The 24,221-nt window shown below is 40.5% G+C and overlaps 2 protein-coding genes across 2 annotated transcripts in view; one reads left to right on the top strand and one right to left on the bottom strand.

The window, feature by feature from the left end:
- The window catches only part of MPPE1 (metallophosphoesterase 1), a 32,726-nt gene extending 32,332 nt beyond the window's left edge, over positions 1 to 394 (bottom strand). Inside the window, exon 1 of the mRNA XM_052787319.1 lies at positions 308 to 394. The gene's annotated coding sequence lies outside the window, so the exon portion shown is untranslated. The remainder of the gene's footprint in view (positions 1 to 307) is intronic.
- A 110-nt stretch (positions 395 to 504) lies between these two features.
- On the top strand, positions 505 to 20,759 carry IMPA2 (inositol monophosphatase 2). The gene is made up of 8 exons (XM_052787323.1): positions 505 to 768; positions 5,380 to 5,513; positions 10,028 to 10,132; positions 11,516 to 11,561; positions 13,850 to 13,958; positions 17,466 to 17,574; positions 17,726 to 17,877; positions 18,740 to 20,759. The coding sequence occupies exons 1-8, from the start codon at positions 643 to 645 to the stop codon at positions 18,853 to 18,855; spliced, it is 897 nt and encodes a 298-aa protein (XP_052643283.1). The 5' UTR covers positions 505 to 642; the 3' UTR covers positions 18,856 to 20,759.
- Positions 20,760 to 24,221: the final 3,462 nt, after the last annotated feature.

The following is a 24,221-nucleotide window of genomic DNA, read 5'->3' as shown; positions in this document are numbered from 1 at the left end:
TCGGCAGAGGAGGGCGGCGGGACCCCGGAGGAGCACGGCGGCTCGTGGTCTCGGAGGGAGCAATAAGGCCCCGGCCCCAGGCTGGAGGGGGGGGCGGCCCCGGCGGTAACGGCCGCGGCGCCATGTCAGGCGGGCCGGCCGGGCGGGCCATGACCGCCGCGATGGCGATGATGGCGATGGCGGCGGCGCGGGCCGGGCCGGCGGCCTGCCCGCCACATCCTGCGCGGCGCGGCGCGGCGCGGCCTCGGCGCTCCTCTCCGTGGCACCCCCCGCCTCTCCCGGCCCTTCTCCGCCCCCCGGGGCTCACCTAAAGTCACCGCCCAGCAGCAGCCGGGCGCCGCGCTGCAGCCCGCCTTCCCCATTGACGGTGGCGGCCGCCGGGCCACCCCCTTCCCTCCCTCCCTCCGCCCCGCTCCGCTCCCCACACCCCGGCGGGGCGGTGCCGGGGCGCGGAGTGACAGCGGCGGCCGCGGAGCACGGAGCGGGCGGGCGGGAGGCGGTCTGCGCGCCGGTCGCCCTCCTCCGCGGCCGCTCCTCAGCGGGGAGCCGGGCCACCCACCCGCCGCCCCACACACACACACAGCTCCCCAGCCCCGCGCCCCCGGCCCTACCCCGGGCAGCGGAGCCGCCGCCGCCGCCGCTATGAAGCCGTGCGAGGAGGAGGAGGAGGAAGGGGGGGCGGTGGCGGCGGGCGGCGGCGGCGGCGGCGGGGACCCTTGGAAGGAGTGCGCGGAGGTGGCGGTGCAGCTGGCCCTCCGCGCCGGGCAGGTGAGAGCCCCGGTGGCTGGGGGGGGGCGGTTTGAGGAAGGGCCGTGTGAGCGCTTGGCTGGTGCGGAGGGCTGGGGAGGAGGAGGAGGAGGAGGAGGAGGAGGAGGAGGAAGGCGGCAGGCTCGGCACCCGCTCAGCCGGGCCGGGGGACCGCTTCCCTCTGCAGCGGGAGGGATGCCGGCGGCGGGGGCCGCTCCCCCCCCCGGGACTGCAACCAGCGTAGGGACCAGGAGGCGCTTCAGGTGAAAGCAGATTTGTTTTGTGACTGGGAGTATTTTTATTTGACTTAAAAAAAAAATAAATAAAGGCGGAAAGATTTGTCAGCGTGAAGGTGCTTTAGTAACTTTTTCAAATGTACAGGGAGCGTTTATTCTGGCGCTGTAATGTTTTGGAGCATGCTGTGTTGCTAAGGTTGAATTTATGTACAACTGAGGCTTATGCCGTGGTGCATTTATCCAGAATATTGTGTATTTACATGTTACAGTACCAGCATTTGCTTCTGAGCAGCTTGTGCAGAGAAAAATAGTCGTGTCAGGGAGGTTTTGTCTTCTTGCTATATATACCACTGTCTTCAGAGTGATTGAAGTTCACTTGCTAGGGATATAAATCAGCAGTGGCTCTGCACAGATCTACGGTAGCTTATTTAAGACCCGTGTTTCAACACAGTAGAAGGTTAGTCATCTCGGGAGACATCCTGGCCCCACTGTCTGCAGCAGCAAAACTTCCACCGACTCTGCCAGAGCCAAGAAGTGGGATCAGCAGATTGTTCAGATGAGAAATTGGGTAAAGCACAAACCTCAGCAACATGTATTTCTCTTTTGCTTCCGTTCTGCTCTATTCTGAAACACGCTTTGTACCTGTACACTATGATTTAAGGAGCCCCCTTTTCTATCTTGAGTCCAGGACCTGTAACTTTTCCTTCGTATGTGTTGTTAAAAGTATTTTCTCCCTAGTAGAAGACACAAACAAAGATGAACAGAATGCCAGAGGAGAGGAGACTTGTTTTAGTAATACAGGGAATAAATGGATAATCCAAATCGGGATGACAGGTCATGCTCTCACAGACTCTCCAAACAGGAGTTTTTCCAGCATACTCATTCTGCCAGCCATTTCACAAGAGAGACTCTCATGACTTGCTCAAGCCTCCACACCTTACTTCTCAAAATATGAATTTGTGAAGACAACCATAACCATCTCCAGCCATTTTAATTGCTCAGAAGGTCACAGCTGAGCACCTTTTCCTGTAAGAAATAAACATTCCAGAAGATTAATCCTTGCATCTTTTTTCACAGTTTGCCATCGCTACCTTGCAACTGGCAGGAAATGGCCGATTCCTTGGCAGGCCAAATTTAAAGCAGTCAAGGATGTTGTTTAAGTAAGCCTTTGGAACTGGGTAGGGTTTTTATTAACTTTGTAATGTTAAGGAATGTTTTTAGTTACAAAAACCATCAGAGATCCTTGTGGAAGAAAAGGTGCAAGTAGGGCTGTATCTTTTATTTAAGTGTCAATCCACTTCCAGCTATTCCCTAAAGGAGCTAGAGATAAGGACACAAAATGCAATCTAACATAGGTTTGATAGGACTCGATTTTTGTTGAAAATTGACTGATAAAATTTAGTTTTATTTTGGTCACTAAAAATAGTCAATTCTACTGGTCAAGTTCATCTTTTTCTTCCGCCTCTCTTCCCGTCCCTCAGACCCCTCCACCTTCGCCTCCATCCCCAGAAATCTGCTTGCACTCTCTGTCTCCCCAGATCCGAGTCCTGTTTCCATACCTGCGTGAAATTTTGCCACTTCAGCCTTTCATTTAAGGCCCTTCATTTCTCAGGACCACAGCAGGTTAGGAAGGCTTGGAATCATTAGAAAGTGTCTTACAAGAGTCTTGGCAGAGAGGCCAACCTGAAGAAAGGCATGCAAGTCAAGATTTTGGATTTCTAGGAAAAGTTAACCAGTAATGCAGTTTCCTGGTCTCCCCTGTGGCTTACACAACTGGTTTATATTGCATTATGTTTCATGAGTATAAGTAAAATATATCTTCTTTCCAACAAAGGCATCTATGCTGTGGCATAGTTTCTAACTTAAAAGTCTGATAAAGAAATTTTTGCTTGAATATGTGTCAAAAGTGGTGTTGCTGGAGTAACTTCTATTCCCGGGTTAAAATCATTGCCTCTCTTGCCCATCCTGTTACTTAGTTCCATTATTTTTACAAAATATCACAGGCTCTCGTTTAATATATATGGCTATTTCATGAGAATGGCCATGGTTTTGTAATTTCTGTAATTGACCTGCATTAAAATTATGTCTAATTCGCTCTGTAAGGCCACATATAACTGCACTTTTTCGAACATTTCTTCTGCGTTTTCTGTGAGTAAATTTACTTGCTGTGTTCATGGGAGCACGCCCATTGGCTTAATACGACTTTTCGCTAAGAAAAGCAGGCACGACTAGTCTCTACATCTTTGATGCTGTTGAGAGCACCGAGTAATATTTGCACTGTTCTCTGCAATTACCATTGGAGAAACTTCACAAAAATGAGTAGATGTGCATCTAGGTGAAAACAAGACTAAAATACTGAGGCTAGAAGCTAACGTGTTGAAGTCCACACAAACTACTTTTTTACTTTTTTTTTCTCCTTTTTTTTTCCCCCCTCAGAAAATAATTTTATGAGGCATAAGAGACCTAGCAGAATCCCACTAAAAAAAAGGGCGAAATTTCCACTGATATTCTAAAAAGCCAAGATTTTTTCCCCCATGTTTGCTCCCAGGGGATATTGTTAGGCTATTTTCTATTAAACATGGACAGATTTTTTAGCAAACCAGATTGGTGTTCCCTAAATTATTTGTGGGTAGTTATGCTTTTTACCTAGATGTTTGATTTTATCAGTGAGCAAATATTTCAGAACAATATTGCAAGCAAGTAATCCATCTTGGAGCTCCGAGAAGCGTGTGGTAAGTGCAAGCAGTATGGCAAAATGGAATATCTAACATGAGCACCTCACCGTAGGTGGCTCTCCTGGCAGGTGATGGGGGAGAAGGCATCTTGGCCCTCTGTCCTCTCCGTTTTCCTTTGTATGACTTAATTTCACAAAGGCCTTGGGAAAGGAAGAGTCCAGGGCCGTGACTGCACTGAGCCCTGGCGGCTCCATTTCCCCTGCTCCATGGCAGATGAAGAAGGGAGCGGGGACAACCTGGGTCTTGCTCTGTGCTGTTGACTTCACGCATGTACCGGTGTAAATGCCCCTCACTTGCATAACCCCCCAAATGCTCCCAAGCAGGGTATTAGGATAAGATCTAGCCGATTCCTTTAGTAGAGGAGGGGCAGCATGGGCTAAAAGTGTTAAGTGGCTCTGCTCTAAATAACCGCGCTCCCAAAAATCAGCTGCTTAGAATTTGCTGTCAAATCTCCGTGATCTAATGTTTTACAGCTCACAAAACAGGAACGTAAGTCCAGATACCTTCCGTACCAAGGCAACAGTCAGCAATATCCACTACTTGTCAGAACAATCAGCACACCCTTTAAACATAGTATTTTATACTACGAAAACCAAGAGCTGAGACTGAAATTTGGGAGTTGCTGGTTCCCTTTCCCATGCGTAATACAGCAGAACTGTTTTCTTTGGTCATCACACATTTCTCAATGGTTTTAAAATACTTTGATCAATGGAAATTTAGTTAAACAATTGAAATATACAAGTTTTAGAAGGGACTTGGAATACTGGTCTTGTTGGTGCTGGTTTTAGTAAATACAGTTCTATAAGTGGTGCTTAATTTTTGCTTTGTTTTGGTTTTCCTAATTTCAAATAGTTTATTGTTTTCACTGGTCAAAAAATAAGTCTGCTCCTTTTGCATTTTGCCCCCTTATTTTTCTTTTTAATGAAGGAGTGGGAAAAAAACAGAAAGAAAATGGGAAAATTGGGGAAAAAGCTTTTATTAACTGTTTTCCCATATGTGCATTTGCACTTGATGTGGTTTAGTTCTGAGTTTATAACAGTAAAACCTTTGAAAACGAGATAAAGACTTTTCCAGAAGAGAATCCAGGGTTAGATCACTGGTTTCATATCTAGGGAAAAGTCTAAATTTTTGTTTTTATTAAATATATAGCAATTCTTTGGGAACTAGTGGGTGGTCAGCACTTGAAGTTCCAAAAACCCATATACACAAGAAAAAATAAACTTTGTATGTCGTTGTTGGCAAAAAAATAAACCAATGGGGTTTGCCTTTTTAAAGTAAAAGAGCAGTGGGGTATTGGCCCTGTAAATTAAGAAAAAAGAAAAAGGTGTTTGCATGAAAAATTCCTAAGCCTTGAGGCTCTTTCTTATCTTACGTGTATCTTTTGTAATTTCCTAAACTGTGATGACTGCCATCATCCTTTTATTCCATTAGTTGCATCCCATTCATCAATCCTTTTCTGAACTGTCAAGAGAGTTTCTTGCAGATTGATTCAAAATGCCATGTTCCCAAAGGCTACTCATTAGCTCAGAAGGATTTTTAGTCAGAAGAATTAGAACAGGCTCTGGCAGAATTAGGCCTACAGTTGTTTTTCAATAAACGTATTATTTTAGTGTGCACAGGATAAATGGCCAACAAATCTGATTTGTGAACTTCTGTTTCAGGTTATTAGGAAAGCTCTAACAGAGGAAAAACAAGTGTCCACAAAGACATCTGCAGCAGATCTTGTGACAGAAACTGATCATTTTGTGGAAAATTTAATTATTTCTGTTCTGAAAGAGAAGTTTCCCTCCCACAGGTGAGTGCCTATAGAAAGAAACTATCGATGACCTTTTTTCCTTTAAGAGCTGTATGTCTGACTGGCATTTAAAGGGAATCTTAAAAGTATATATATCTCTCTTACCTATTAACCTATTGCTGTTGGACACTTTCAGAGGACTTCTTTTTTTAAAAACTACCACTTCCCTCTACTTAGTACTTTATATTTTCTAATAGTTATGTTTCTTAATATATGTATTTAATAATGTTTCCCCTGTAGGGACATCATGTATAAAGGTTTTGTATGGATCTCCATGATTTTCAGAATACTGATCTGTTCTCTATTTTATAAGAATTATGCTAAGGATATCTATTAAAATATAGCTGAAATTAATGATAGCAAAGGTCCCATCCTGCAGACCTTCCCTTCACTTTCTTTTGCCATCATACATAAGCGTTTGCCAAATCAGGACAAGTATCTCATTTAGTCACATTTACCTTGTGTTGTATAGAATCCTAAAATCAGTGAGAAGCAGGGTTGTTTTTCATCATCATCTTTTGATGCATATACATAAACAGGTTATAACTTTTACCATATGGCATGACAACCCAAGGTTTTAAAAATAGATCAGATCGTTGACTCCTCTTGAATTATTATGGTCAATTTGAAAATAACAACTCCTAGCACATGCACAGATTAGAGAGAAGTTTGGTATTAGGTGGCCGGTTTTGTTCAATGCAGAGACTCTGCAATCGATTTCCACGTTTAACTTCAGTCCACACGGATAAAATTCATCTTGCTGCAGAGCCTGTGTATCCCTTAAATACTGTATGACTTCCTCCTAACTGTGTGCATCTCTGATGGGGATGAGCCTTGCACTCTAGCGCTGCGCAGAAATCAACAAAGATGAAAATCTGGAGGCTCAGCTACTAATCTGATTGTCGGCAATGCTGCTGGAAAAAAAAACACCATAAGAAGGAGCAGAAAGAACGTTATATACTAAATATGGCTTTCTAAATACGTGTTGTATGTGATCACATATTGAAGCAGTACTGTACAGCATAATGTGTGGTTCTTGGCCGTGATTCTCAAGAGAGTGCCAGGCTTTACAAGCCTATTATTTGTGTCATATTCCTTCTACTATTGCTGGCTGTGCTCTTTTCTCATCTCCACTCTTACGTTGTTGTTTTTTTTTTCCTTGAACAGTCTGGCAGAGAACATAAAACATACGCATTTCACATAAAATGAGAATCATCAGAAGCACTCGAGTTACTCAGAATGGGAACAAAAGTTGTAAGGTCAACATAGACCTAGGAGTGCAAAAATCCCTGACTTTATTAACTCTGTAAAGTTAACTTCTGACTTTATAAGCAAATGAAGGAATTGCTGTTTCTCCAAGACAATTATTTTTTGCTGATACTGGTTGTTGGTTTTGGTTGAAGCTTATTCAGACAGTGAATGCATTTAGATTAAACAATAGATTAAAACTAGATTTATCTAGACTAGATTTAAAACACTTGCAATGAGGAGTTTGCAGTAGCAATCAAGGTTTAAATTACAGTGCAATGAAAATATTAAAAGATCATTTAAATTGTGTTTAGTCTTTCCCCTAACCTGGCTGTTCAAAGCATCACTGAAGATTTATGTTATTTCTTTTTCTCTTAAATCATCTTGATTCTTATGTTCTCTGAATCAAAAAATGTACCTTAGGAGTTAAAAAATTAAAAGGGATCTCGTTAGAATCTGTGCCATTTGCAACTGTGGCAGTGATGAGTCTTCAGATACTGGAAATGTACTCAGAAGTAAAGAGAAATATTAGGAAAACCTGTTAAAAATGTAATTTGGCCCATGTTTCTTTCTTCTTCTCTCTGCTTGGCAAAGTGCTATGTATCATCCTCTTTTGTGCTCATCCAAGTTTTCATCTTTGCCCACTCTTTGATACTCTGACATGCTCCAAGTGAGTCTTTTCAAAAGGATGGTTTTTCTGATAGATCTTTGAGTTGTGGATAGGCACAGCCAGAATATCAGGGGCTGCTGGTTGAAAAAGGTTATCATACCATTTGTCTGTGTTATTGTTACACAAGTTGTCATCTTTGGTGTTAATTGTGGCCTTAATCCTGTAGACCTTAAAACCAGGACACAGCCATTACGGAGGGTGACATCCGACTCTAGCTTCCCACTTTCTGCCCTCAGACCCCCCTGAGGGGATGGGTGAGGGGCAGCGCTGGTTTGAACCTCCTCCTGCACCCGACTGGCAATCGCTGCTCCTGCTGCAGTTTACGCTATGCTATGGTTTCCTTGCTGTTCCAGCAATGAATTTCAGAGCAACACCGTGGTACGAACAGATGTACGCTAAGGCTTGGCTGAAATTACTGGACTCATTTTCCGTGGGAGAGAACTTTAATCCAGATTTGAAGAGAGGTCGACAGAGCTGGCAGGCTGGCATATTAAATTAACTACTGTAATGACATGGCTACCCTTCCCACTTCTCAAGCTGTTCCTAAAATTTGGTCTCCAGTACTTCAGGCCAAATGTTTTGCTTAGTTTGCATGTTTTTACAGCACAGGGAGCCATAGAGCAACACATCTGATGTGATCTGATGTGGGACTCTCACAGTTCCCAGTATTGCATAACAGCAAGGGGCTTATTTTAACCTATTGGCCCAAATTTCATAAAATGGGCACCTAATTTGCCCTACATCCATTTTGGAAAAGTTGTTCTTGGCCATCAAGACTTTATCAATGGCGCTGCTGTGCCCTGGCTTCATGCTAGCATTTCTGTCTGTGGGGGCTGCGGCGTCGCACCCCGGCTGTAAAGAAAAGGTGAGGGACATGCTTACGATACTTGAGGGCAAAACACCTTACACAGAAATACTCTTGTCTTTAAAGAGGTTCCCATTTCAGCTTGCTTTGACTGGCAAGACAATGGCTACAGCTTGGGCACTGGCTGGGGGAGCTGGCAGAGGGTTGAAGCAGGGTCATAATCCGTGGGGAAGATGGACAATCTGAGGTGGGACGTGAGGTGCTCCATCTGCAAGAAGATGAGCTTCATCTGCAGCCAGCAGCACAGCCAAAGCGTATGATTGGGTTTAGGTGCTAATTACAAGATTTGTAAAAGCAAAAGTCAAATGATACAGTGCCAACAGGACAAAATAATGGAATATTTAGAGCAAGGAGTCTGCAAAGTGTTACGTTTGACTGAGAATTCCAAACACTTGTTCAAGTCTTTCTCGTTTCTCAGTTGCACACTAACACTTCGTCCTTCAGGTGTTATCTTTAATGGAGGTGAAAATAGGAACAAACACTTCCTACTTCCCTCTTCCATACCAACTGGGGGCCCACAATGCCATCAAAACAGTCCCTTTCTACTGAGAGAAAGGCAAAGCAACGTTTGGAAAATTCAGGAAGTCTCCTCCTGTGCTGTCTGCAGAACATTTTAAGCTTGTGGTTGCAAATGTGGCATCATGCAGCAGGTGTTGAGGGCACAAAAGAAAATAGCTGTTACTCTAGTCCTAGGGAAGCAACTGTTTCTGCAAAAGACACTTTCTCTTTATTTTATCCAATTTTTTTCCCTCTGTGTCTTCGAGAGAAGCTTTTTCGTCTTCAGGCATTTGCAGGAGCTCTGAATACCACTATCAGTTGTTCGAATGTGAAACCAAAAGCCAGATTCAGTATTAGCAGTCTGATTCTACATTTTCTGTACATACCAGACTTATTCAAATTTCTGAGAGTAGCACCTGCACAACACTTATAGAAACAGACCCTGAGCAGTTTATGGGAGAACAGGGATAATTAAGGTCAGCAGGAAATGTGCCAGAACTGGATGTTCATTTCCCAGGGAAAAGGGAGGGGGGGAAAAAAAGCATATCTACTAAAAGAAATTGGGACAGAACAACAGAACAGAAGATGAGCTCAGATTTCAATGTGTGCCTTGTGCATCCAAACAACAAGCAGAAAAAATAATTTGTTGATTTTCTCTGGGTCATGGGAAAAAGAAAGTTCAGCTTTCTAAACCTTTTAATTTCCAGACTACTGTAAAAAATTCAAGTAGGAGTGAGACTGTGGATTTTCTAAGAGTGCATTATTTCCTGCTGACTGAATTTGACTGCAGAAGAGAAGCAGCTACAGTTTGCAGTTTCTATTACTTACTGCAAGAGACAGGCCTAACCCATAAAATTACATTCTGCATTAAAAAAAAAACTTCTTCTAGAGTTCCAGGGATGCCAGTTCAGATCCATTTCTGCATTCATTTTCATGACTTTCCTAATGGTATATTGGGAGAGTGAACATAAATGGAGTTCTTTTTTACCATGTAAAATAGTATGCTATAAATTTGAGAACTCTCCTTCAAAGTTTCTATGAAAGTTCCCCGTTCCCAAATGAAAAAAGCAGTATGTGTGTTTATAGATACATATACATTTATACAAAATTTTTTTATATGTATAAAAAAAATTAAGTATCTCTTCAAAAACCGGAAGATGGAGTTGGACTTTTCCAAATCACATATCTAAGCCGGTTTTCTGGGACACTTGTTTTACTCCACACCAAATGCAGGTTTATTGCAGAAGAATCCACTGCTGCTGGTTCAAAGTGTGTCCTCACCGACAGTCCAACCTGGATTATTGACCCTGTTGATGGAACGTGCAACTTTGTGCACAGGTAAGTAGACAGTGAACTGAGAAATACATAAAAAAAGCAAAATGTAGCTTCTCACAAATCCTCACTTCCACTTAAATGTGTTTTACTGTGGTAGATTCGTTCCCTTGACTCGTAAGTAGGAGTCATCCCTTTATCTTTTTGTACCTCGCGTAGTGTATCTGAGGGAGTGTGTGTTTGTGCTGGAGAGAGTTCTATACTGTTATCTAAGGTAAGCTAAAGTTTCTGCTGATTGCTTAATGACCCAAAGCTCTTGACTCACAGCTCGTTTATATATAACCACACAATAACGTGCAGAGACTTGAGCTGAACTGGAGGAACAAGGCTGTGCTATGATGACACTTGGCCTAACGCCTTATGTGGTTGTTACACATTCCTTTTAGTAGTGGTGTTTTCTCCCTTTCAAATACAAACGCTTCATTTTTCCTGGGAAGTAGAACTATTGCATATATGTAGAGTAGAACTGAAAACTAAGTTATACATAGATATTGGTTTTAAATTTCTATAATACCTCTCGGCAAAAAGAAATCCAGGGATCATTACTGCAAAAACGCAAAAGTTTAATTTATCGGTTGAGTGCCAGGAGTTGTAAACTAATGACTGTTCATAATACTTCTACTTAAAAACCTTAAATATGTTCTGCCTTGTAGTTAGTGACTTAACATAACTGCATTTATCATTTAAAAAAAAAAAAGAAGAAAGCATTTCCTTGAATTTTGATGCAATTACAAAGAACTCAAGGGGAGATGGGGGTTGTCATGTGCTGGTATTTCACGCAATTAAGTGAAATTTTCTCTTTCTAGCAGTATTTTCTGGACCTTTACTTTACAGCCCTTTTTAAAACGTGTTTTTAAGAGATGAATTTATTTCATTGTTTAAAATGCAATAATTATACTTTAGTCAAAAGGACCAAATTAAATACATGATCATCACTTTGACAAGAGAGGGCAGAGGAACTGGTTTCTCCTTATGTTGATGTCAGCAGCAAGGTATATCCATGCTACTTACTTGCTGTCTCAGATGCTTGAACTTGAACAAAACATGCTCTTAAAAGTGATGACTTGTTATAACAACACTAATGATTTTATACTGGATAATTCAATTACACTAAAGCAAAAAGATCACTAAAATACACAACACGCTTAGTATAAAGATCCTGATAACTTCATGTGTTTATTCCTTGCCTTCTCCAATATTAAATTACATTTTTAAAGGAACTGACAAAGTTAAAGAGGCTGACAAAGGAGAACTAGTACAATGTCAAGAGCATTTTGACACAAGTAAAATCACAGAGCTCCCTGTGGGGTTTTGTTGCCTAAGGGAGTTGCATAAGGAGTAAGTCGAGAGATTTTTCATCAATAATTCTTCATTTCTTATTTTTCACAGATTTCCAACAGTGGCAGTGAGCATTGGATTTGCTGTTAACAAAGAGGTATGAAGTATGTTCTCTAAGATGGGTACCTGAGAGCTGGTTAGAAGCCTCAAAACCATGTGGCAACTTTAAATAAAATAAAATTTAAAAAAAAATCAGCCACTACTCAGGTTTTTCCATGCTTTTTAAATGCATTTGATCATACTCTACTAGTCTAAAATCGTAGTCCTGCAAGACTGACTTACGCAAACTGGCAATTACAAGACAATTCTTACAAATTATTATAAATATTACAGGATTTATGTGGGGGGAAAAAAGGGAGTACTGGTGTGAGCAAGGTTTTGTAAGACAAAACCATAATGAGTTAAATATAGTGCTGTCTATTCATAATTTAAACATTATCTCCCAGTGTTCTTATGTTATTATTATTGCTTCTTTCCTGCTAGCAGTGTCTGTGAAAGCTAACTGCTACTATGAGGCAATTCAGAACTGATTTCCATGAAGAGTGCAAAATTATGGGCCTAGTTCATTTAATCTCCTTTTATGGTGGTTCTAACGTAGTAAAATAACTGTATTTCCCACATAAGAGCTTGATTACAGGCTGGGGGGAAGTACTTAGCCTTCATATGTCCCGGTTTGAGTTTCCCAGCTATACTCATTCATGCTAGTGCCTTTTCTCCAGATGTTGCCAGTTTACTGTTTGATATATACAGAAGAAGTAGCTATTCAAATTGCCAAGGAATGTGCCTCTTTCAGCCTAATTCCACGATCTTAAATATATGTATAGCTGTAAGCGAAGCCAGCAAGAATTCTGTGCAATAACAACATAGTTTTCAGATGCGCTAGTGGCTCTTACTGATTTAAATGGAATAATGTTGTGTACTTCTCTAGTTAGACTTTTCAAACATGGAAACTGCAGAGGAGCACTTCCATGCTTTTCTGAAGTTTATTCATTCCCAAAGGTCATTTTGAATATTACATATTACTACCAGACAGCTTTCTCTAATATTTATGTTTCTTAGAACATCATTGTGATTTTGATGCTGCATATTTTGGGTTATGTAAACTAAACAAAGCTGAAACAAAAATAAAGAATGATGTTAAATCTCCCTCAGTAAACAAATGGGAAAAGCAGAAAAAAGTAGTAAGCTGAAAAGGAGCCAAAGTACACACAGGGGAGCTGGCCTGAATGTAAGCCTTGAACAGTACTGAAGAAATTCCTGCAGATGTCTTCAGGGAAAGAGTCTATTAATAGTGTGTTCCTCAAAAGAAACCTTGGTTTAGATGGGACCTCAGGGTAGGGAGTGAGGACAGTCTATTCCCTTTGAATTGTCTCTGATGAACACCGATGATTATTCACATTGAACGGAGGAGGGCAGCAGGAAAAGATTTGGAGTCTAGAACATCTGAGTTGTTTTCTTGACCTTGTTACCAACTTCTTCTGTGACCTTGGGCAAGTTGCTTAATTTTGGTGCATCTGTCCACCCCTAAATAAAATATTGCTAATAGTACTTATCTAGGGGTGATTTTTAGGAGCTGACCACTGAAGTTTGTAAAGTGCTTTAAAGTCTTTTGGTGAAACCTATTAAAGTAATGGAAATATTAAATACCTTGGGTTTAAATCAAGGGTCAAATTCTGACCCTTTTCTCATTGGTAAACAGATACTCCCACAAAAATTCCAGTGTTGCTCATTCTCAAGCTTTCATTGAGGGTCACAACATTTGGTATTTCTCTTCAAACTCCTTCTCTTGGAGTCATGTGACTTCATGAGATTCTCACTGTTATATGTAAACAAAAGGATTTTGCAGAGAAATGTTTGAACAAGTGACTGGAGTGTACTGCTTTGTGTGAAAAGGCGGGCAAATTACATGCATCGTGAAAGGTGAAGTGCATATAAAAGCTGTTAATACAGTGTGCCATGACTTCTGAGTTTGGATGCCTGACTGATCATATATCTATGTATTTGGGGCTGCAAATCTTCGGGGTCCACCTGAAGTCAATGGGACTACTTCTAGGTGTAACTGCTCACCAGTGAAAGTAAAGCATTCAGAATCTGGCCTTAGAGGACTTGCATACTTTCAATAAAAACATACAGTTGAATTTGAAATCAACTTAGCGTGATCACGAACAGATTGCATTAACTTCTCCTTTATAAGCTGAATTTTATATGACCTATATCTCAGTATCAAAGTAATAGTAAAATTATCCCAGTTTATTAGCATCAATATAATCTTTGATTACGTGTACCAGTTAAATTATTGCTGATCTTTCTGCCATTAGTAGTTGTTTATATTTATGATGAGTAATTTGAGTTGCATTCATTTCTTTCCTTTTCAAAATCTTAAAGCTTGAATTTGGTGTAATTTACCACTGCACTGAAGAACGATTATACACTGGTAGAAGAGGTCAAGGGGCATTTTGTAATGACAAAAGGCTTCAGGTATCAAAAGAGACAGGTTGGTCTAGATTTTGTTAGAACTCTAAAAGGAATATGTTAATTTTGTTTCAGAGTTGTTGCAAATCATCATTAGGATAATGAACATCATTATCCTGATGGACAGTATTTCACCTGCATGATAATTTTGTTGTTCTGTGTTTGTTTTTTTCTGAAAAATCACAACTTTCCTCATTTTCTTTTTAAAATATACATCTGAATGTGAACTATTTAAATAATCCTAAATTATTTTGCTTCATAACCATTGTTTAAAATAAGGAAGAGTGGGTGGATTCACCAGTTTCATTCCAGCTGGCATAACTTTTTATGAGGAAGATGCAATGAGAATGGTGAATCAAATTCAGAGTACAATGGCGGCCGTTATTCGCTTACTTTCCAATAAACTTGTACATCATAAAGTGTATTATGTCTGTAGGCATACATGCTAACAGTAAACTAAAGGATGCATGCTTCACCAGGGGTTCTTTAACAGCTTGCTTTTGTGTGTGAGGTATGTTTCAACATACAAATAGCTAGCAACACTTAGTCAACACTTTAATGGAATTCTTTTATTGGTAAACCAAGTCATAGATCTGTCTGTTTACCTAATGATAATAGATAACAATAATCAGATGTGTCTAGAGAAGTTTTCTTTTAATCAATGAAAATGCAGAGGGGAACATAACACTCAGTTGAAGACAGAAGCAGACATGTGCCAAAAACGTACATCACTGTACACAGGAGATGGTAAAAATTTCACCCCAAAAAGAGATTTATGAACTTGAAACACAGTAAATTCAAGCAATTTAATGTACAGATTTGTTGTAGTGCCCCAAGCAGACTCTGCATCAAAACTTCCCTGAAATTTGGGCAAGTTTGGCTATTCACCTAAATTAATAGTGAGCCAGGGTCTCCCTATTGGGAGAGATGGAGCAAATTGTAAAGTTGGTAACCCCTAAGATTTGAATCCTTGATTGTACATCACATTTTTGTCAGTGCTCAAATATCCCATATTTCACAAAAGCCCATGCTGTCAGAGACTATTAGGAAGAACTAGGGATGCACACAGTTGGGCTGGTGAGCCACTCCTGAACTGGCCTCGCTCACTTTTGCAGTCAGAGAGTTCTGTTTTCCAGTTGAGCAAGGAAGTTTTGGCACATGCCACTTTTGTCCTCCTTTCTCTGGACATCCAGTCTACGTGGGTGTCTAGAACAGAGCAAGGGAAGTGGACTTTCTGCCCTTCCAAATGCTTTGAAATTCTCCTTTGTTTTGAGAGACATCATTTGGTGGTGGGCAATTTCACCAGTGAAGATGGATCTTCTTTAGTCTCACTTCTAATGATGTTTTATGTGTATAAAATCACAGTTGTTCTTTTCCTGTAAGGACTGAGGCTTCAGTAAAATAAACCAACCCTGGAACAATGTGTTTCCCCGTACCTACCGCTGGAACTCAAGCAGCCTTCACCAATACACGATGTGTTGGAGACCTAGGCTGTCATGTTACTTCATGCCTTTTGTTTTCAGGAAGTGTGACTGTTGTATAACATCGATCTGCGCTACACATTAATTGTTCAGATTTCATCATTTGAAATCACAGTCCAGGCAAATAATGTTCTTTGTCAATGCCAAATTTTGTAGAGGTCTGGTATGGGAGTTCAAGCAGTCAGGATAAACATAAATGAAGGATCCATCTTCCCTTTGATCTTGCTTAAGTGATATTTCTTCTCATGCTTAGATTCAGGTCGGGCCTTCTATGTGCTAATACTGTAAGTGTATTGGTCAACAGAATTGGTCTTTTCCTCATAAATCTATCCATGTCACTGTTAAATCTCTTCTACCAAGCCTCCTTATTTTTCTGGCCTCTATCAGAGTGAGGAGTACTCAGTAAATTTTTTCCTGTACCTTGAATTCCTGAAACCCCATCAATTCTTGTGATCAGCCAGCTCCTTTTCCTAAGCAGAGACCTCCCTCTTCCTTGCCTTAGTCTCCTCATCCAATTTCTACCTGTAGCCTTGATGAAAATTGAAGAGATCCATTTATGCATTAGAAATATATTTAATCACTCAAAAGAACAACTGTCTTAGTCATGACCCAGCTATGACTGGTGTGGTGTGAATGCTTGGTGCATTTCAGCAACGAGGCATGCATTAAATGTTCTGTAATTATAAATTGGGTCTGTTATGCAAAAAGGTCTAAGGCAGATTGCTTTCACCATCCAGAGTTTTCAGTGGTGGCTAAACAATGAATACCCTGCAGCGTGCCTGGATTGGTGTTTCTATATTTTAATGCAGTAATTTAAAAAGCAATTATTAAATCTATGTTCCTACAGTTACGCTTTGTGATATCCTGTAACTTTTAATCTAATTACATACCTGTTACTCACCAACCATTTACCACGTTGCTTGAATCCATAATGTTCCTCTGCAATACTAAATTCATTGATAGCCTGTTAATTAAATGATGTCTCACTCCAGCCTAATTTACTTTTGAAAAGCTCCTTGCTAATTCTGCTAAGAATTTTCAACTTGTGCCATTAGCTGTAATAACCAGGTAGACATTCCCTAGCTGAATGAATGCCTAGCCTTAACCCAGGGTAGAAGGTGACACCTGGCACTTGGGCACAGCCTATTTAGTAAGTAATCAACAGCTAAAGCTTTGAGTTTTGTCATGCCTCTAACACCTCAAAGTTCAGCTGGCACAGCAGAAGCAGGGACACTTGGCATTTGATCAACCATCTCCACCTACATTGGCATACGCTTGTTAAATACTAGCAATATTCAGATCTCATGTGAGGACTACTTCAACACCCTGTAAGTCACTGTGAGTCTTTCTTTTGACTGTACACAACGCTGATACCCTCATCTGCTGTAGGTCAGAATTGCCCTTGCTGAACACAGTACAAAAATAACATTCGTATAATATTCTTAATTAAGATACTGCTTTAGTTTGTGATAAGAAAGGGTTTTATTCAGTCATAAGGTGTCTTCAGTCTTTGAAATGTCACAATGAAGGGGAGCTGTTACTGGATGACTGGTGGTTTAGGTAGAAACTTTTCTTTCCTCTTACTGTATTCCCAAATGTTTATCATTTGTTAACAAATTACATTAAAGTTCCCTATTCAAGAAATCCTGTTTTCAAATATGATTAGATTAGCATCATTAATAGTTGCCAGGTCACTGGATTATTTTTAGTTGACTGTTAATGTTAGTGAATTTGCCAAAAGCTGACCAGTCAATGAAATACAACAATGTATGGAAAGAGAAGGAATGTAAGAGGGCATTCTTGGTTTTAATCTTCCTGTTCTTTTTTTTTAAAAGTGTGTTTAAATCAGACCATTTGATATGAGAAATCTAGTCTTGCTTGAATTTTTATACAAAGTTGTCACTTATCCTGTGAAAGAGTTTGGGGTAAAAAAAGGGACATGAAAATTGTTTTTCTGTGAAAAGTCCATTAGTGTTTAATTTAAAAACAAATTTCCAGAATCTACCTGGAAGCTGTTGAATTAATGGAAACAACTACCTACATTGCAGATATCTCGAAGGCCTTAATTTTAACAGAAATTGGTCCAAAACGTGACCCTGCAACTTTGAAATTGTTCCTTGGTAACATTGAGAGATTGCTCAAGGCACAAGCACACGGGTAAGATATTTTACAATATATGTCTCACATTTGTGACCAAAAATAATTAAAAAAAAAAAGTACGTTGCACGTTTTGTGATCTCGACACATAGGTTGAAATCAAAGGCATTTTCTGCTTTACATTACCGTGTCCCCTTCTCGTGGGGTTTAGGGTCCGTGTCATTGGGAGCTCGACCCTGGCTCTGTGCCATTTGGCATCCGGCGCTGCAGATGCCTATTACCAGTTTGGGTTACACTGCTGGGACTTGGCAGCGGCAACTGTCATTATTAGAGAGGCAGGTGGCACTGTAATAGACACTTCAGGTGAGTAAAATATCCTTGTTTTCATTGACCTTTTGGGGACTGAGTGGCTATTTTTGGGCAACTTACGTTACCTCAGTACAGTCCTTCTCCTGTGGCTCTATCTCATTTCTGGCAATATTCTGTAGAAACGTCTGTACTCCCCGCTAGGCTCTGGCTGGTTATTCATAACACACTGATGTAATTCCAGCCTGGGGTTTCATCACATCAAAGGTCTTCTGAGTCAAACTGCATTTCCGTGGCTTTAAGTAATTCCTTTAAAGCATCAGATTTACAGTAAAGAACCAGCCCAGGAGATTGGTAGACATGCTGAGACTCCAAACCGATTTCGGCAGAGACAGCCTCCTGAGAAAGGAGGACTCTCAGGTACATGTCTGACCATACATGAGTAGGAACTACTCAGAGGGACTAAAGGACAGCACAGTCTCTGGATTATTATTTTATTCATTTAGATGGTGCACATCTCACAGTAATGGTTTACTGGTGACCAATATGCAGATACTGTGGAAAGATATGGTGGATTAACAGGAAGGGTACGCTGATTGAACTAATTTCTGTTCCATCCCTTCCTGTTGCTAAAAGAAGGGAATATTGCATTTGTTGTTGGATGCTGAACGAATCTAGACATTCGCTGCTTCTGTTGCATACTTTGGCACTGTATCTAGAATTTTCTGAAATTGTTTTTTGCCGGAGATTTCCAGATAGGAGTTGCTGAATTAGGTTGTCATTCCCACCCCAAAAAGAGCTATGTGTGAAGTTGTTTCAGTGTTTCTGAACCTATCTAATTACTGCATGGTTTATATTTAAGAATACATTGCCTTTTTACATCACGTAAGACAGTTCTCATTAATCCTCTTGTCCTCAGGGGGACCTCTGGACCTTATGTCCTGCCGAGTGATTGCTGCGGGCACCAGAGAGATGGCTATGTTCATAGCTCAGGAAATACAAACTATTTACTACAGACGGGATGATGAAAATTAAATACTTACAATATGGAGTCTGCCTTCCTTAACTGCGTAACTTTTGCAAGATGGGTGGCTTAAAGGGTACATGATTTCAGCAGGATGCTTTCTGTGGAGATTTTCTGTGTCAAATATTTTTTATAAATTTATTACAATGTGGGAAGGCATAGGGAGATTTTTAAACCTCTAAGAATCGTGTTTCCTTTTTAATATGTATCTCTTTCAGCAGTATCTTTTTTATAAGATAGCATATTTTACTTGTAGTAAATTAGTCTCAAAATTAAGTTGTAATTTCATATCTGTGGGGCTGATATTTAGTCTTTTGTAACATGCAGCTAAAAATGGAACTTTATTTTTACAGATGCAGATCTCAGGTAAATGAGCTTTAGGACTGTAGTCAGGACAAGTAGTTAAGATGTGTGCCTATAATACCCTTGTTCTATGATACTTAAGAATGCAATAAAAATGACATTATTGTTCCCTAACTACATAATAGCGATATATCCATATATATGTATATGTACATATATGTATGTCTGTGTGTATGTGTGTATATATATATACACCTATACATGTATATGCATGTATACACACACATACGTGTGTGTGTGTATATATATATATGGGTATCCTGGATGTTTACAGCAGTTTAGAGAATGCATAGAAGAAAGCTAATATTGGAAGTTGTTTTCAGGTAAAGAGTATAGGTTACTTACGTGATTTTGGTGGGGGCTATCCACATGGTGAATAACAGAGCTGATCATGGAAAATGTTTAATGATTTTACAAACTGTCCAGCTAGTTCTTGTTTCCCTTCATCCCTCTGCATGGGGATAAATCATACTGTCCTACAGGCCTCTCTAAGATATTCAAACCTGCAAACACCTACTACCATAGAGTAATTATAGTTAAAACCAGGAATATTGAACTCCACTGAGTTATTCACAGTATTATCTATGACATGCAGCAGGAGGCCAGCAGAATAGAGCACAGTGTCAAGGAGCTGTTGATTTTAGAGAAACTCTGAGCAGAACAGCAGGATTTGGCCCCTTACAGGCAAGTTATTAAAAATATGCACATAAGATATGCTTGCAAAAAGTTGTAAATCACATGCCCTTCTCGCACAAAGTTGTAATCGCACTTTTTCATCAGAGAAACCTGTAAAATCAGTTACATACATTTCCTAAATACACAGCTGTTCTCTATCCTTGTTCTCTATCTTTGTATCTAGCATTGGTTTTACTTCCACCAAGGTGATCATTTCTATTTAGATTATTATTTAAATCATGAGCACAGGGAAAATACAAGTGTGTCCAGAAGAGTAGTTGAGATGAAATCACTTCTATTTTTTTCTTAAAAATTTGAATAAAAGATATGTCTTTTTTTCAAGAGTGCAAATTAAATAAAGGAATGAGCCAAAAAAGTAAGTTGGTTAAAAATTTTTATCTTTCTTTATACACTGCATGTGTAGACTTTGTAAACATGTTCAGATATCTGCTTAGAACATACAAACTAAACAATATTTTTTAAAAATAACCTTACATGTGTTTTTTGCAATGAAAAATATTTTTCACTGAATATAATGTAGAATTCTGTGTGATTTCTTGATGCTTTTTTCACAAGAAATACAAAGTGTTGACTCTGTGAAGAATGACTAAATCCAACTAAGCATTTAAGAACCGATGGTTCTTACCAGAAAAGCAACGCTGTCTGTCACAGTGATCAACGTTTTGTCACTGCTCCCTTTTACCCCGCACTCCCCCCCCATCTCTTTGTACCCCCCTGTTCGGAAACAGAGATTGTAAGCCCTCTGGGGCAGGGACTATAGTGCATTGGCTCTGGGTTTGCACAGTGCTAACAGGATGTGATTCTGGTCCACGACTAGGCACTGAGGTGCTATAATAATACAAATAATAAATACTAACAGGCTCATTTGTCTCTTATTTGCCCTCCCCCCAGTTTCTGAGCATAGCGGAGATCTGAATGACAGATGCAGAGCCTGGTGGCACCGCTCTGATCCCAGGGCGCTTAGCCTTGGCAGCCGTGGGAGCAGCCGGGGCTTTACTCGGACTTCTGCCATGGCTGTAAGCCCCATAAGGAAGCTTAGGCTGGCAGGGGATCAAGTGTGGTGGAAGCTCAGCCCCACTTCATCCGCTCCCCCTCCTAACCCCGTCCCCCACAATGCGCTGGGAGAGGACCGTGTGTGAGAAGCTGCTGCGTGGCTCAGCCTGCTTGTACAAAGAAAGTGTCTGACCCAGTTAGGGCTGGTGTGTGCTGGTGTCCCAGAGCTCAGCAAAGCAGGGAAATCTATGCATCGACTCTGGTGGCACACAGCAGTGATTTGCAAAGCTGGGAGCCAAGCATGGTGGGAAGGGAGAGGTGCAGAAACCCATTCACAAGTTCTCATTTGTGCCTGGGATGCAGTTTTGTTTTTTATTTGGGCTGTAGTTCAAGCGTGTTAAACAGGCAGGGTGTGTGTGGAGCAGCAATCCTGTCTTGCCCACCTCCTCTGTCGCCTGTGTGCCAGTACAAACATTTCTGAACCCTTCCAGTGGACCAGATGAGTGAAGTGATCTGCCTGTAAAGTACCCTAGTAAACAAAAAAGGGATTATTTTACAGACAGATCATTTTCCCAAGCCAATTCAGCCCCTGGCCACCAAGAGCTGCTGACTTCAGGCACCAAAGGGGGTAGCAAGGGGGCAGGCAGGATGGCTCCGTTCACAGATGGTGCCACATTACGCCAGTTCAAAATTTTTGTCAAAGCACAGCCTTAAAACTATTTAACTACACATACAGACTGAAATAAACTGTACCGGAGTTTGTCCTCCCTTTGTTTTCTCTTGCTAGCCAGATGAAACTTTGTTCAGCATGTGTGTCCGGCAGCTCTCCGTGTCAGTGCGAGCATTCCTAACACAGTTAGTGCAGCACATCAGCCAGAAACTTAAATCCCCCAAAATGCTTAAACATGTGGGCTCTTTTCCCTACCAGCTGTTGTAAAATGCTGCAAATGTTTTCCACTACATATGTTAGGGAGTACGTAAGTGCATCTGTAATTAGGCATCCAAGACGGATGAAGATTTTCTCCGTGAACACCGGCACAAAGATGCCTGTGCTCTGAAAAGTGAGTGCTTCCTCTGCAAGCAAACACTGCTCAGCTTCCTGGAGCTATCCCAGTTTGTGTCTGCATCCCTCACAGGCTTGCTGGTGGAGAACATTTTATACCTCCAGGCTTGCTGGCGGAGAACATTTTATACCTCCAGGCTTGCTGGCCTGGTCTCCAGTGGTGCTTTCTGGTAGAATAAAGGGCGTAAATAGCTGTAAACTCCAGGAAAATGGTCGGTGGCTGATTCTTTTGCAGCGTGTCTGGTTGAGCTTGTCAGATTTTACAGAACAGGTATTGGCTTGTTTCATACATGCTGAAGGACTGGTATTTTCCCTTTGATTACACTAGCTAATCACACAGTATTAAAGAAATTTGCATGTATTGGTGCACTTACCTAGGGGCCTACAGGCAGTATTCTCCATATTTCATCTAGAATTTGGTTCCTTTTGGCAATGGCTTCAATTAAAGCCATAAAAATACCACTTACCACCAGCCATTCTGCTATCAGTCTTACAGCTATGCTGTTCTCTCAGCAAGGTTGGATCTGTTCCGTGTATGCACAGGAGATGTGCAAGGGGATCTTTGAATAATGAAATAAGACTTAAGCCACTCTATCAAATTAACACAGACCACATCTTTTTTCCTGGTAACTTCCTAGAGCTACCAAGACTGTTTAAATTGTTTTTTTCCTTTATGCCAGTATGGAAACTATACCCAAAAATGTGCTCTCTCTCAGCACTGTATCGCCAAGACTGAAAATGTAGAGAAGTCAGAATTATGGTTCCTACAGCAGTTTCCATTTTACAGTGTGTTATAGTTAATTCTTTCATAAAACATATCCCCAACACTAAGGAATGCGACAAATCATTCACCAACAGCGGAAAGAGGAATTTCCATTTTCTTTTAATCAATGCACCAGACATGACAATAGCACTATAGGATACTACATTTTATATGCATGCTGTGTTCAAGTAGCAAAAGAACTATTTTTATTCAAAAGAGGAATAACTGTTGACACTAACTCTGGATTTCTGTGGGTTTTGTTCCTGAAGTTTTAATTTTAAAATGGATTACAATAGTGGGTTTGTACTTTTGTACTTTACAGCCCATTATATTTATACAGTGAATTTTAGAGTAAAATGGATTGGAGGTCAAAGTGTGCCCTTTCTCATCAAAGAATGGGAAGGTATGCGTATCACAACACAAAGAAACAGAATTCTGTATCTCAGTGTACTAAATGTTACTATTTTCATGTGCTATTTCCCTTGTACACTGCTATGAAATCCGTGCATACAAAAAGTGTATTGCAGTGCAGCCTAGCTAAAAGACAGACAGACCCACCTCATACAGATGGTATGAGAATTAATTAATGTTCAGAAGGCTCTTTAAGTGCAGTCGCTTTTATACAATTACTGAAATGCATTCAATCATGCTAAATACTTCAGTGCATACCCTAATATACAGCATTTATACATTCATTCTCTGCAACCTTTTATGCACACTACCACTGCGTGCTCTGTTAATATCACAACCTAATACACTATGCTTTCTTCAGTTAGCTACTGACTTTCAGTTTCACTAAAAGCTGTTATTCTTTTAGTGAATACTTAGGATTTTTATAATACAGCCATTAAAACTATGGCTTCCCAATTCACGGAAGCAAACGGATTCAGAATTGAGGTCTGAGTCTTCTTGCCAACACTTACTGGGATGAATTGGATAAATCAGTGGAATTGCACCTGTTTGCAGGGAGAAAAAAATAGCCAAAACCATGTTTCACAGGCAGAACTTTCTATCTGATCACAGGGAGGGAAAGTCTCCTCTGGCTCAGCAATGCCTGGTTTGCAGCATGGAATGTTAATTGTCTCCAAAAGGAGCGTTTTCCTCCTCCTGGGAGGAAAACGTAGCAGTTACGGTCAAAATCACTGCTAATGGATATGTGCCAATACTATTTGAAAAAAATATTATTTATATACTTCAATGCAGTCTTATTTTTCAGTATTAACTGAACGGTCAATAATACTTTATTTCTATATACATATATAAAATAGATGAAAATTGAGACCAGACTAGGGTTTTTTATTTACAAATTACTCATGCAAAGGCTCACAAAAATTATCTTAAAATTTCTGAGTGTCTGTATCTCCAGCCACCTGTCACAATCAAATTCAAAGTATTACTCAGTGGAAAGAAGAACATTTATTCAGATGTGTTTGCTAAGGTAAAAAGGCTCGCAGACACGTTCTTCGCACAGGAAGATTATGTCAGGTAGCAAAGAGGTC

This window comes from Harpia harpyja, chromosome 5 (genome assembly GCF_026419915.1).
Source record: "Harpia harpyja isolate bHarHar1 chromosome 5, bHarHar1 primary haplotype, whole genome shotgun sequence".
Lineage (NCBI taxonomy): Eukaryota > Metazoa > Chordata > Aves > Accipitriformes > Accipitridae > Harpia > Harpia harpyja.
This window is presented reverse-complemented; position numbering and strand designations above follow the sequence as displayed.